The sequence below is a fragment of the Dasypus novemcinctus genome, chromosome 7, assembly GCF_030445035.2.
Source record: "Dasypus novemcinctus isolate mDasNov1 chromosome 7, mDasNov1.1.hap2, whole genome shotgun sequence".
Lineage (NCBI taxonomy): Eukaryota > Metazoa > Chordata > Mammalia > Cingulata > Dasypodidae > Dasypus > Dasypus novemcinctus.
This window is the reverse complement of record NC_080679.1, coordinates 100638311-100653352: the sequence shown is the minus strand read 5'-3', so window position 1 is coordinate 100653352 and position 15042 is coordinate 100638311. Positions and strand designations below refer to the sequence as shown.

At 45.9% G+C, this 15042-nt stretch overlaps 1 protein-coding gene across 1 annotated transcript in view; it reads left to right on the top strand.

Annotated features, from left to right (window-relative positions):
- KIF5C (kinesin family member 5C) overlaps positions 1–15042 on the top strand; it is a 170005-nt gene that overhangs the window by 106575 nt on the left and 48388 nt on the right. The window contains exons 11-12 of the mRNA XM_004462232.4: positions 163–311; positions 10476–10651. Of these exons, the coding sequence (XP_004462289.2) occupies positions 163–311; positions 10476–10651 (325 nt within the window). The remainder of the gene's footprint in view (positions 1–162; positions 312–10475; positions 10652–15042) is intronic.

Sequence of the window (15042 nt, the reverse complement as noted above, 5' to 3'; positions counted from 1 at the left end):
CATGAGTGTATCTGAAGGATGGTAGGTCAAGGTCATGTGAAGCCCTTGCTTCCCAATCCCAATCCTTTGAAGTGAAAGTAATCGGCTAAAGTATATTAATGATTTAGCTAAAACTAGTAATAGGCATTATTACTTTAATGTTACTTATGGTTTTAATCCCAGAGCTAAGACCATCAAGAATACAGTCTCTGTGAACCTGGAACTGACAGCAGAGGAATGGAAGAAGAAATATGAAAAAGAGAAAGAGAAAAACAAGACGCTGAAGAATGTTATCCAGCATCTGGAGATGGAGCTCAACAGGTGGAGAAATGGTAAGAGAGCACAGAGGGAAGCATGTGCTTTCCTTTTTCCTGGGACTCTTGGCATCCTCAGGGAATGTGGGAAGGAGGGAATGAAGGAGAGCTTGGTCCAGCCTTGCAACAGCCTGTGTAGCCACCCCAGCTCTGCTCCCCCCGACCCCGTCACGTGGCTGGCAGACGTAGTGAGTGTGCACAAGTGGCTGCAAGGCTGCCCTAATTTCTTGCCAATGAGATGTCCCTTTATCACCATAATTCACTTTCTGCTTGTCATATGTGAAGTTTAGAGGACAGCGCCTGAGCCTGTGGCTCAGATTGCTTTTGACTAGATAAAAAAACGTCATTTTCTCCTATGAGTTTTATAAAAGGAATTTAAAAATGACCTCCGAAAAATATTTGCCTTTTAAAAATAAATCTAACTCATGCTCTGTTTCTTCAAAGCCAGAAATAGAGGGTTACCGAAGAAGTCCTGTGCTAAAATGGAGTCTTAAAGGCTTGTTTCGTGACTCGTTTTTCCCTCTTCCCCAAAACATTCTCTTGGTTTGCTCTACTGGGAGGAAATAGCTCAGCGAGCTGCCGTGCAGCAGGTGGGTGGGCTGTGGGTGGCGTGTTGACGAGGGGTTTCCAGATCCAAGTGCAGACAGCATCTCAGGAATTTTGGCAGCGTGGAGGTTAGAAGGTAGAATTCTCTTTTACTGAAAAGAGGCAGGTTGGTGTGTGTGCGTCGGGGGGAAAGGGGCTGTTGTTCAGCTTCCCTGCCTCTGGTTCCATGTTCACCTCCGTCCTGATGCCGCAGGAGTCGGGGTGTTGTGCACGGTGGGGAGGGGGACGCTGCCCACGAGAGCCGCACAGCTCCCAGCAGGTTGCCTGGTGGCTGCAGGTCTGCCACTGTCTCTTCCTCGCAAGGGGTGGGGGACGTCAATGAGCTACTGTTTAACTGAAAAACAATTATGTGGCCAAGGAGAATTCCAGAGAAGTTCGCAAAATGGCCTAGTAGCCTAAATAACAGGATCCTTTTCTTTTCAGAAGATGTAGCTGCACACGAGTTTTAAAAGCTGCCAGAATAAGTGAATAATTCAGCACCTGATGGTGCCTTGCGATTTGGCAGGAGTAGAAAAGCAGGGAGGGGTGCTTGGCAAGGCTGTGAGCGAGCGGCCACATGAAGTTTTGTTCTATTTCAGGGATCCTCTTGGGTCAGCGCTCTGCTGGGTGGCTAGGACATTCAGTCAAGCCTTCTGGTGAAGGGCGGGGTGGCAGTTTGGTCAAACTGGAGTGGCAGCCCCGCTTCGTTTTCGTCACGCTGTCCCATCTTTTTCCAAGCTCCCAGCCTCCAATTCTCCGTGCCCTGCCCTGCTGGCTTGACCACCCTCTCCGCCCCCACCACACATCTCTTCTGGGTGCTCTGCCCTGACGCCAGAGCCTCCCGTCTTGGCATCCCTCCCCATCCACCTTGCAAATATGCTCAGAAGCTTTGCTTCTCTGCCCTGTGAGGTGAGAACCTTCATAAGCCCTTATGGGACATAAACTGGGAAATTAATACACTGCTTCTGGCATATAACAGACATTCACCAAGCATGTGTTCAGTGCAGGTGCTGGAGGTAAAAGGGCAAGCGGTGGGCCTCGCCTCTGCCCTCATGGTGCTCACAGCAATTATGTGTAATTATGAGCAATTATGGGTGACTGGCGACTCCAGTCCCAAGTAATCATGCACATGTGACCTTGGAATCTGTGCTGTGCACCAAGAGGGAAAGTGAGGGCACTAAGAGTTATTACAACAGGCGACCCTCCCTTGACTAAAAACTCAGTGAAGGCTTTCCCAAGTAAGTGACATGGAGATTAAGATCTGAAAGAAACGGAGCAGTTCATCAGGTGAATCAGGAGGCGCGAGGAGGAGGTGGGGGCGAGGGAGCCATTTGCCATGTTTACAGTGTCCCTGGGGGTGGGCACAGGAAGGCCAGTGTGGAGCGCTCAGGGTGGGGGGGACCGGCCTGAGATGGACGGGACTTGGGTTGGGGTGAGGGGTGAGGCAGGGGTGGCTCCAGCTTCCTCTGCATTCCTTGTGCAGGAGTTTGGTCATTATCTTGGAAGCAGTGAGAAGCCATTCAGGGTCTTAAGCTGCAGATCCCATGACAAGATTTGTATTTTGAAGACCCACTGATGCATTGGAGAAGAGACTGGAGAGGCAGGAGCTGGTGCAGGGACCAGGGCAGTATCCCAGGGACGAGGTGATGCTGTTTTAGATTGGGAGACTCGGGAGGTGTCAAGGATGGCTCCAAGTCGGCTGTCTTTCTGAGCTGAGTGGAGGGTGGCGCTGTTCACTGAGACAGGATTTCCAAAGGTGGAGTAGAGGCGGGGCAGCTCCTGCCACTGAACTCTGAGTGGCTGGGTTTTGGCAACTTTCGTTTTAAATTTGGCACATGCGATGGTTCTAAACTTCTAGGAAGCAGCTACTATATTCCCCTGGATGTTTCCTGGGTATTGATATTTCCACACTGCAGTCTGACCCAAGTTAAAGGGGCCTTGTCCACTGGGTGCACGCTCCCTGGGAAAGATATTTCTTTTGTTGCATGGCATGTCTATAATTGAAAATTTGGCTGTGTACTCCAGCTGCTGTGAGTACAAGGAAAAAGGAATGGGGGCGGGGGGGGGTGGGGGGGGGAGAGAGAGAGAGAGCACGAGAGAGTGAGAGTGTTTTTTCCTGCTTGCTATTATATAAAATGAGGTAGGAACACAAAGGAGTAGCAAAGGAAAATAACATGGTGCTGCCCAGCAAATGGCTTTAGAGTCCCGGCAAACCATGTATATACGTGAAGGGTGGTATATCGGATGCCACTGGAAGTGATGGGCTTACACCACAGGAGAGGTCATGACCTGCCCCAAACCATTCAAAAGGTATAAGATACTATCCTATTACATGTCCATAGGTTGGTGTTTTTTTACACACACACATGCACACATGCATACACCAAGCCACCAACTTTCAACTCCTCTTAGTCTGAGGTGCTACTTCAGAATGCAGCTGGCAGGTTTCTTTTCTGGGCATAATACAACCTGGATTCTCAGAATAGGGTCTGTGACTTGTAGCATATATACTCCAGCAAGCCTTAATTCATTTCCAGCATAGTTGCTAAGGCAGGGTAGCTTTGGGCATGTATGTGGTGGCTTAAGGGGAGGCCATGCCTTAGGTGGTTCCATTCTCTAAAGTTCCAGTTAGGGTCCTTGGGTTGCAGGCAACAGGAAATTGACCCTGCCCAGCCTAAGCAAAAGGGGACTGCGTTAGGATATGAGTGATGCACAGGCTCCAACGAACAGCAGAGGAACCAGGCTCAGACAGGCGGGAGCTAGAGCTGTTCCACAGATGCTATCAGCAGGAACAAATCGCCAAGTTTCATGAGGGCCAGTGCTTGGAATGAATCCCTACAAATATTTTCGCATCATTGCGTCATTATGTTTGAGATTCAGAATTCCAGGAGAGAAGGAGCATTGTGCTTGGTGGTGTGCCTGATCTGGGGAAAGACCAGGGCTTCTGATATATTGTCCCATGAAGACTGCATGCAGTTGGAGGGGAGGGTAACTGAAAAAGAACCCATTAGGAGAATGGGTGTTGGGTGGCTGAACTGCAGCAAATGTCCACTACAATCTTCGAGTGACATCTGGTGGGCTGTGATCAATTGTGACTTGCTTAGAATCTAGAGGCTCTGCTTGGCACTTTAGTGTCATGGAAATTTGTTCAGTCCACCGGTTGAAGGATGTATAGAATGAGTAGGACAGTGGCTGGAAGTTATTATTATTTTTTTTAGCTCTGTAGCTTTGTTGATCAAATGTGTGAATAGGATGTGAACAGTCCTATCTAGAGGAGACAGCTCTAGATAGGGACAGAATTAAGAGAGAATGATGGCTCCCAGTTCTCCACCCCACTGCCATCCATCCATAACATGCCTGACAGGAGGTGGGGAGGGAGGACTAAAGGTACAGCGGCTCAAAGCTCAGAGTCCATAGTATCCCAAGAATTGCCAGGTCAGTGTTTACGAGTGCTCTCTTCTTTGATGCTTCTTTGAATTTTATACTTAAAAATATATGATTTTTTATAGGGCCTTAAATCAGAATAAGAGGGCTTGAAAATCTGGGGTTTAAGATGTAGGGAAATAACCTGACAGTGAATCTGAGGGTCTCATATAATTGAATATAATATTAAATAGCAGAGTGGATGTAGATTTACCCTGTCTGCTCAAGTCATGCAAAAAAATGATTTCATCCCAGGCTGAGAAGCTTAGAAAAAATTGGTAGACTCTGAGCAAAACAGATTTGTTCTCCAAAGTTTAAAACCTGCCAGACCAGCGTGCTTGATTCTGTAACTAGGGAAATCTGTCAGCTCATGCCTGAGTGGGGGGGCAGGGGGTTGGTCCGTAGCAGGACAGGTGATTTGCTATTTTGTATTTTGGCATTCAATCTGTAGAGGAGGTTGGTCCACCTCTTGTGTTCATGATTATATAGGGAGGTCAGAAATTAGCATGTCATTCAGATACCTAATGTGTTAGGTTCTTTTCCTTCTCTTGAAGGCACAACAAAACACTGTAATAGAAAAGCTGACCATGGAGAACGACTGTGTGCCCTCTTAAAGAGGTCACAGGGAAACGGACCTTGGCCCAGTGGTTAGGGCGTCCGTCTACCATATGGGAGGTCCGCGGTTCAAACCCCGGGCCTCCTTGACCCGTGTGGAGCTGGCCATGTGCAGCGCTGATGCGCGCAAGGAGTGCCGTGCCATGCAAGGGTGTCCCCCGCCTGGGGGAGCCCCACGCCCTAGTGCGCCCGTGAGGAAAGCCGCCCAGCGGGAAAAGAAAGAGCAGCCTGCCCAGGAATGGCGCCGCCCACACTTCCCGTGCCGCTGACGACAACAGAAGCGGACAAAGAAACAAGACGCAGCAAATAGACACCAAGAACAGACAACTAGGGGAGGGGGGGGAATTAAATAAATCTTTAAAAAAATAATAATAAAAAATAAAGCTACGATTACTTTAAAAAAAAAAAAAAAGAGGTCACAAATGTAAAGAGTATACAGAGTCCTGGGTGACCAGTTTGTTAAAAATTATTCTAGAATGGATTAGAGAATGTTTTAAGCTGCTTACAGTATTTTTAGGAACTAGGGTGAAAGATGCTATTTGCATGCAAAATAATTCCATAAAGGAGGATTTTTTTTTAACCTCACATTTATGTAATGACATCTTGTAGCAGCTGCTCTTACCCATCTGGCAATTTAAAGATTTCCTTTTGGTTTCTTTGATAGAGAAATTATCTACCATTAGGTCTGCCACTGGGCCTGTTTAATTGGTATTAAAAGAAAGCACCTCGTTGGCCAGCTCTGCTGTGGTTTCTGGCGGAAGCTGTGAGGGGCCAGCAAATCATCCTGCCTCAGAGGTGCCGAGAGAATGCAATTACCTTTCTATGTTCTCCAGAGGCTTTAGGGAGTCAATTTATGAAAGGAGAACTAGCTTGCTGCCATTTCACATGCGAAATCTTAATGAATTACTGGCTGTCTAATGATGTTTTAAAAAAAACTAAACAAAAACAAACTCTTTTAGAATTTTTAACTAATAACCCTAATGAGACTTTTTTGATTGGTCTGTCATTCCTGTCTATTGCAATGGATGGATTTTTATTTCCTTGGAAACGTTATTTATGCCCTCTGGAGGTTTTCATTTTATAATTAAAAAGCTCTGCAAATCTTATAGGTGTGCTTCCAGTGAATGCTCCTATGAACACACAAATCTTTTTAGTCCTTACAGGTAATTACAGTTGACAATAGTAAATGTCAGGCCCTTTATTTAAAAGCAGGGGAAGGTTTCTAGTCTCGGGAAAGCCTTTCATTCTGGAAAGTCAGATGCTTTACTTTATTATAACCTCTTTCCCTATAGACAGCAGGTGTAAACTTAAGGGGACAAAAAGATACCTGCTTTTAATGCAAAGAGAGAGAATAAAAATAAAGCTAGTCTTAATTTGTGGTCCTTTTCTCCTTCTCTCCACCACCAAATTTCAGGGCATTATTTCTTCCAGGTTTGTTTGCAGCCGTCTTTCTTGTTGCAATCAGTTATTCTGTAATCACCTTGTGGGGGCTTTTCCAGAGACACAGTCCACTGCAGTGCAGAGAATATTCTCACTTAATGTGCTGAGATTGCCATGGAGACAGATTGCCTGGTGTCATGCCTTGCATAGTGGTGGGAATTTACAATCCCCAGGCGTGTTTGTGAGCTGGACAGTGCAGTTACCGGGGATGCCTCTGCAAGTCATTTTCTCGGTCCTTTGAAGGGCAGCGGCGCTTGGAAAACCAGCTCTTGGCTCCTCTCTGGGCAGGAGTTGTGCTCCCCCAAAGCCGCCTGCTGCTTCTGTGCCTGCATGGTGCTGCTTTGTTCTTGGTCGAACGGCTGCTGCAAAAAAACATAGTCCTGACAGCCTGACCTTTTAAGTATTAGCTGAGACGCGCTCGTCAATTTGATGTAGCTTTGTGGGTAACAGGCTGATGCTTTGATTCAGAGACTTGTTCAAGGGAAACCAAAAAGTCTGCTCTAGGTTTCAAGTATTGTTTAAAATAATACTAATACTAATATTAATAATAATAATAATAAACCTGGACAAGATTCACGTGGTTGTATTGTATTTTACTTTTGAAACTCAGCTTCTACCATGAAGGTATCGTGAAGACTGCAGAAACACTGATCTCAAAATAAGTAGAAACAATAATTTATTTGCAAAGCCTAAATAGTTGCGGATTTAGCAGGGAGAAGAAGGGATAAGAGATGGAATTAAAGCAATAATAGTAATACCATTTGTACTTTTAGACTATCTTCATTTACCTTTAGAACAACCCTGTGATGAGGACATTATTTCCTCTCCTTTACAAAAAGCAAAACAAGAGATTAAGCAGGAGATGGGATCGTGATTCACTGGACCTGCTAATAGGTGGAACGTCACTGGAGATACTTACGCAGAGTGGTAGATTATGCTGCTGCATTGTGGCGGGTTTGGCTGCGTTGTTGGCCCTTTATGCTGTAGCGCAGTCCTGCCAGGGTTCTGTTACTCCTTCCTGGGAGACGAGGGGAGTCAGGCCAGCCACCCAGGAGGTGGGGGCTGTGACCTGCGGTGAGAGCAGGCCCCTTGCTGCTAGCTCATGGGGCCTCCCCAGCCCCTGCCCTCCCCCAATGAAAGATGCACTGGCACCTCCTTAGCTCCCTCCCCCTTCACGCTGTCACTGGTCATTTGGAACCAAAGAACACAGGGAATAGGTCTCCTCCGGATGTTTCTGTCTCTCATCTCTGGACTTTGGTGAGTTGACCTGTGGATAATGAAAGCATATTCGTACTGGCTTCTTGGCCAGAGGTACAGCTATGAATATCACCTTCATTACGCTTAAGTGAGAAGATCAAGTTCATACTTCACTGGATTGCCCTGGTTCCCAAATCTCAGAAGCAATTAGAGACATAGCTGTAATCCAAGTAAAGGAAGGACTGCTACTAAAGTGTTAGCGTAGATGCCTCTGACGAGGGAACAGAATTGGAAGAGAGTGGGTGGAGGAGGACTTTCAGAATTTGGGGTATACTCTTATAGCTCGAATTGTTTATATTCAGAATATATCCTGTATTATCTGTATGGCTAGAAAAAGACAAATATAAATGTGTGAGTGCACATGTGCGTGTGTGTGTGTGTGTTTGAGCAAGGAAAGAAATACCTTGGTAGGCCCTGGAACATGGCCTTCCTTTTATAGCCTGTTGATTTAGCTGGCTGTAAAGAAGGGAGCTCTCTTATCTGGAAGAAATCCAGTCTGCACACTCAGGCTGTTGACGGGTGTTTTAAACCAGGAATTGGAACCGAATGAAATACTGATGATCAGGTTCAGTGCAAAGGCTACTCTGATATTGAGGTTTTGTTTCAGGTCAGGCATTTTAGAAAGAGGTTTAAGAACAATGGAATCTAGTCTGGCTTTGGAAGGAAAAAGGACTGGTTCATTTTGTATTGAGCAAATTAATCAAGTTTATTCCTGGTTTTGTTTCAAGTTGTTTCAAATGGAAGGGTGATCAATGTAGAACTATCAGGTATTAATTGTACTTGCCATAGAGACCTATCATATCATTTTGTGACTTATCAAGTGAGATCATGGAATTGTAAGCAGCAAAGCTAACCTATCACAAATTTGTTTTTATTAAGATAAATGTTCTCTAGTGCTCCTCGGGCCCCAGTGTTCTAGTGGATTCCTTGAGGCATGATATACAGAGTTAATGAAACCCCGGGGTTGGGATCTGCTAGTCTGTCCAGTTTGAGAAATGCTCTCTGACTCAAAACGACTTTCCTGGGGATTTCCCACAAAATGGATTTTATGGGCTAAGAACTGAGATGAGGCTTGGAACACTGCAGATATTCACTGATTGTAGCAAAATGAGTGTGAAGTGGATTGTAAACACTGTGATGGAAAGTATGGTTGGTTTTGGTTTGCTTTCCAAGAAGATATTTTTAGAAACTCAGTTGGGCCACATGGTTTAAATGGAATCCTTTTCATGCCCTCTTTCTTTGCCAGGTGGTTTTCTTGTTGGGGATAGCCATTGGGCATCTTGAGATCCACACCTTTTCCAGCTATTTCAATTTGTAGTCACATTTGGCAGTGTTTCCTTTAAGGCCGGCAGCAAATGCTACTCTGCTAACTAAGAGGCATGCAGGGTCCCTTCAAGATCTTCTAGATTAGCTGCTTTTTTCTTTCCTGAGACTATCTGATATCACAGGAAATTATTCTGTTTGAACTCTCGGGCCAAGCCAATTATTTCTGACTTCCTGGGGGAGGAATGTGTGTTTGTGTAGGTCCAGGGAAACCCTGACTTCCTGCTTTAGATTCAGGGACTCTCAATTTAAGAGAGTACTATTTTTTTAAAAATTTATTTTATTTATTTCTCTCCCCTTCCCCCCCTGTTGTCTGCTCTCAGTGTCCATTCGCTATGTGTTCTTCTGCATCTGCTTGCGTTATCCAGTGGCATTGGGAAACTCATTACTTTTTTGTTGTGTCATCTTGCTGCGTCAGCTCTCCATGTGTGTGGTGCCACTCCTGGGTGGGCTGTGCTTTTTCATGCGGGGCGTACTCCTTGCACTTGAGACACCCCTATGCAGGGGCGCCCCTGCGTGGCATGGCACTCCTTGAGCACAGCAGCACTGTGTGGGCCAGCTCACCCCACAGGTAAGGAGGCCCTGGGGATCAAACCCTGGAGCTTCCATATGGTAGATGGATGATCTATCATTTGAGCCACATCCGCTTCCCTCTACAGTGTACTATTAACCAATGGTGTGTTTGTCCCTTGATTTGGGTGTTTCTATTAGTGAAACAGTAACACAATTAATTGGTAATTAGGGGGAAATGGACTTTGGCCCAGTGGTTAGGGCGTCCGTCTACCACATGGGAGGCCCGCGGTTCAAACCCCAGGCCTCCTTGACTCGTGTGGAGCTGGCCCATGCGCAGTGCTGATGCGCGCAAGGAGTGCTGTGCCACACAGGGGTGTCCCCCACGAAGGGGAGCCCCACGCGCAAGGAGTGCACCCATAAGGAGAGCAGCTCAGCGCGAAAGAAAGTGCAGCCTGCCCGGGAATGGCGCCGCCCACACTTCCCGTGCCACTGACGACAACAGAAGCGGACAAAGAAACAAGACGCAGCAAAAAGACACAGAAAAACAGACAACCGGGGGAGGGGAGGGGAATTAAATAAATAAAAATAAATCTTTAAAAAAAATTGGTAATTAGGGTGGCTCAGAGGTCTGTGTCCCTTAGAGTCATTCACCAGAGAGAATAAGAGTCTAATAAAACCTTAGCATATTCTCTTGCAACAGAAGTGTATGTAAACGTCCTGGGTGTCCCTGCGAGCTGGAGTAAGTTAAGAGCTTGTGTAGTTGATGGAACCAGTTGACTTAACTAAATGCGCCACAGAGAAGGGAGTATTATAAAGTCCTCTTCTTCCTTAGTCTAGTCTTGGTCTATTAACTATGACCTTTCTAGTCAAGGAGAAAAAACACCAACCATAGTCTATATACAGCGCTTTATTAAGTCCTCTGTTTTGTTTTGTTTTTTCTGCCAGGAGCGACTATTTAGGAGTCTTCCTTGAGGGTTGCACACTGAGTATTTTTCATCTGTAACTCCTCTTGGCTGTGTTTTGTAGGGGAAGCTGTGCCTGAAGATGAGCAGATCAGTGCCAAGGACCAGAAGAACCTGGAGCCCTGTGATAATACCCCCATCATAGACAATATTGCTCCCGCTGTTGCTGGCATCTCCACAGAAGAGAAAGAGAAGTACGATGAGGAGATCTCCAGTCTCTACAGACAACTGGACGATAAGGTCTGTGGCCAGACATTTACAGTCTTCACTCTGGTACAAAAGCCAAAGATGGCAGGTCCCAGACCTGTTGGCTGAAAACATCTTCAGGTCTCATGGAGCTGATGTAGGACTGAACTGCAGACATCTTCCAAATCTATCATCTATCATCTTTCTATCTATCTAATCATCTGTCTATCATCATCATCTTCTTCTATGTAACTTAACCTACCTATTCTGTCTCCAGATACCTACCCTAGTTCTTGATTGTACAGACTCAGGGAACTTGATTCATGTGGAATGGAAGCTTTCATAGAAATTGGGTTGGAAGAGTGGGGTGTTGGCCAGGATAGGCAGGGCAGTGCTATTTAGGGTCTTCCCATGTAGATACTGGACTTTTTCTGCAGCAGTATGTGAGTGTGAGTGATCTTAGAAATGTCAACGGTAGCTCCAGCTATAAGGGCAAAGGCGATGGCGCCTAAAATCAAGTCTATACTTTAATCATGTAACTCTAAGGCCCTGGGATAAGAATCCAGTAGCTGTGGTGTGTGGTCTGATGGCTTCTACCCTATTGATGAAGCTATTTTCAGGGACATACTCTTGAGAGCAGTAGTTTGAACATGCAGACAGAGGATGTTCAATTTTATGGCAAACTTTTGGGACCCAAATAATCATGTAAACGCACAAATTGGAATAGAGAAAAAGAGCCCTTAGAGAACACTGTGCATCATTCATCCCCAGTGAAGGTCAGGCTAGGAAACCCAGAGGCATGGGAAATTTAATTGATATTTCACAGGATCTGGGCATATTGCCCTTGGAATATTCTAAATCCTCTCAGTTCATTTCATCAGGCTTGCTGATATTTTAGTCTGATTTAATCTATTCTGCTACAGTTCTCTCAGAGTGCTTGGGGACTCTCCTCTGCCTTGGATGAAACAGCTTTGTTATGTTAACGTTGCCATTAATCTTATAGGCCTCTCTCTTTGGGGTAAAGCTGGAAAGTCTGGTATCACCTCTACAAGCTGAATGTGACTAGTTGCCTTAAGGAAGCTAGTTCTGCTTGTTTGTGACTCTGTGAGCATATTATAATCAGCTCTCTGGTTCTTCTGATAACACATTTAATAAGATATTCCATGCTTGAGAGCTGGGTTAATTGCTCTTCAGCCACTGGACATGCTGTTACCCTTCTATTTCTACCCAGGTATTTTACACAAAACCTCAAGATCAGAGAAAAGGGAGATCAATGTAAGTTAACAATATATGCAATTTCTTGATTTCCCCAAACAAATGCTATTGTTTAAACAGTACAGAAAGTTAATACTGTATTGCAATTTTTAAAAAATCATTTTCTCATTTTAGAATTGTTAGGCTCATTTTTAGTAATCCTCAGAGAATCCTGGAAGCGGAGTGATAGCCTGATTCTGTATTCCGTTCCCTATGAATAGATACTGTCATGGTTGGAATTGGTATCATTTATCTTGATAGTATGAGGAGCTTTCACTGATTCGAAAAAAGGTGGCAGAGAAGATCGAATCCAGCTTCCGAAGTGCAGGTGATAAGGACAGCTCTGAGAGATGAAAATGCTGTATCCTGGAGCATTCAGCTGGTAGTGGGCAGAGTTGGCCCAGCATTCCCATCTCCTGATGACCAGCCTAGGGCACGTTCTGTCTCTCTTTCTTTTAGCATGTGCCTGGAAACCCTTCTAAGCACACATTTCTGGGTAGTATTTGTGGTCCTTCCCAGGGCCATGCTGAGAGACCTGGGAGGGAACAGAGCCCAAGGGGGGACCAGAACTGTTTCTTTGATCCTTGAAACTCTACCCAAGGACTGCCTGATGTCTGACCAGCTGCTATTCCTATTTGTGCTCCTCTTGAAGTTTCTAGAAGGTATTTCCATGTTTCTGATGATGTAGGTGTTTTGATATTTCTGAGGATACAAGAGTTAGAACATGGTGTCTTCCTAGATTATAAAATGTTAGAACTCAAAAGTATCCAGGTCTAGGTGGGAAACTAGCAAGAGTGTTTCCAGGACTTATCCGAGTTTACATTGCCAGTGGGTGGCAGAGCTGGGATGAGGTTATGTGTCTTCTGACTTCCAGTGTTTTTAGCCTTAGGTCTTTAAATGAGGGACTTGCCAACCCTCTTGAATTGAGAGTATGGTGGGGGAAGGAAGACATGCTCTCCCGCTCGCACCCTGTCTCCCTCTGAACTGCCTTTCCAGGGTCCTCAGGACAGGTGCTCTCTGGAGCCTACCGTGTAATACCAAAGCACACACTCAGCTTAGCAGTGCTGAGACCCGGGCTGATGGCTTAACCTCCTTTACGACATTTTCCTCATCTGTAAAATGGGAATCATATCCATCACTTTAAAAAGTTGCAGTGGGGGTTAAAAGTTTTTCGTACATAGATGCTCAAAAATTATCAGTTTTCTTCTTTCTTTTCTTTCTTCTCTCCTTTGGGTTCCATTTGCTTAAGGGAAAAGCCACATCATATATGGTATTGAAAGGGTGGTGGTGCGGGGGTGGGGTGGGGGGGCTGAAGGCAGCATTATAATTGAACAAATTGGATTTTGGCACTGCCTTTGTCTCTTACTCCTGGTGTTGCTCTCCAGTAGCACTGTATCTACAGTACGTCTATGAGAGGAATTCAGTTTATGTGGAAATAAATAAGTTGAATCTTATTTTGCTGAATACCGTCGTAATAAAAACATCTTTAAGATGAAAAGTTTTCCAGTGACCAGGTGATAATGCACCTAGTTCATGTGTAAGAAAATTCCACTGCAAAGAGGTTGTCTGAAAAGTGCTTTGAAACCTGTTATCCGTGGGCTGCAGCTTAACGGTGAGCATTAGCAAGCGCGTGCTTCAGCTCGTTCCAAGACAGGCACTGGAATGTTTCCATACGGGCTGCCTTGCACACCTGTTCTGAAAGTTTTGAAAACCTGTCTAAAAAACCACAACAGACCATGCTAATTCCTTAGAGAAGCTGCTTTAATACTGGTAAATGTAGTTTGGGAAATGTCTCTGGTCCAGTGATCTCTCTCCTTATAATGTAGTTCTATTCTTCCTTCCCAGCTGGCACTGGGGGTCCTTTGATCCTCACTGTACCTCCAGAATCACTGCATCCTGACTTGTCACCTGTCAGGAGCAAGCCTGCCTCTTCAGCTTTGAAATGAGCACTGTTTAGCAGAGCGCGCCCTCCATCGCTTGTTCTCCTGTGATTTATAGCGCTTGTCGTGCTTGCTTATATGTCCCGGGGGAAGAGATGGTGTTAAGCTCCTTGGCTCTTTCGTGTTACGTTGTTTAATATTTATGTGCTGAGGAGCATAAACACAAACTTGTCCCTGGTAACTGAGATACTGAGTTTATAGCGTGGAAGGGGAAGACAGGCTGTAGAAAATAGTCTCCTAGTTTTAGAAGTACCATTGTCCGCCTGATTAGCTCTGGTGTAATTTTGCTAATTCTCCTGCCAGAAATCTAATTTGGGGAGGAAAGTCATGAATTTTTTTTTGTAGAACCATTAAGGAAAGAGTGGTGTAAAAAGTTGAGTAGAAACAGGAGCTCTTTGAGGCCGGAAGAAGCTGAACACAAAGGAAAAGGAGATTCAGCCCCTGTGATACTGATTTTAGAATTTTCTTACTCCACCGACAGTCTTAGAGTGGGGCACCGAGTTAGTTTGATGCAAACGCGTGCACTGGCGCTGCCCCCGCGCTGACTATCCCCCGGAAAAAAGCTTCTCTGCACCGTGGGGCCTCCCGTCCCCTCTCCCTCACCTCTGGAAAAGGCAGCGAGCCGGCTTTGTTAGGGGCTGCTGCTGGAACACCTGCGCAGGACCTGCACAGACAGGGACCCGACAACATGAACTGTCTGACTCTGCTCGGGGTTTAGACGCTGAAAGTGTTAGGAAATCGGCTCGTCTCCTTGTAAGGGAGAGGCCAGCGAGTCGCCAGATCGCGCTCTTCACAGGCTGACTGCCACCTTGCACTTGAAATCAGGATGGTTACTGCAGCGAGTGCTGAGCCTCTCGGGCTGTTAGGTCCTCCCCCGCCTGCGGCTCCCCCAGCTTTGGGGGTGAGGCGGCGGGGGGCTAGGGAGAGGCTTGCGACGCGGGGGGCACCCTGGCCTTCGCAGCAGCTACACCTAGTGGCCAAAAATGAGAGGGAGGAGAGCACCTTCGCTGGGTGGGAGGACCTTTCCACTTGACTGACAAGCTGGAAGGTCCGCGCTGGCGCTTCTGCTCCCCCTGGGGAGAAAACTAACCTCTAATCGAGGGGGAGGTCGGCTAATGCCGAAGACGCAGCCTCTAGTAAATGCTTTTTTTTTTTTCCCCCAGCCGACAAAAAACTCTCTAAGTAAAAGGTTTGAAATGGCAGCATTCCTGGCCATGGGTGTATCTGGCAAGATTTGGGACACTAATATTT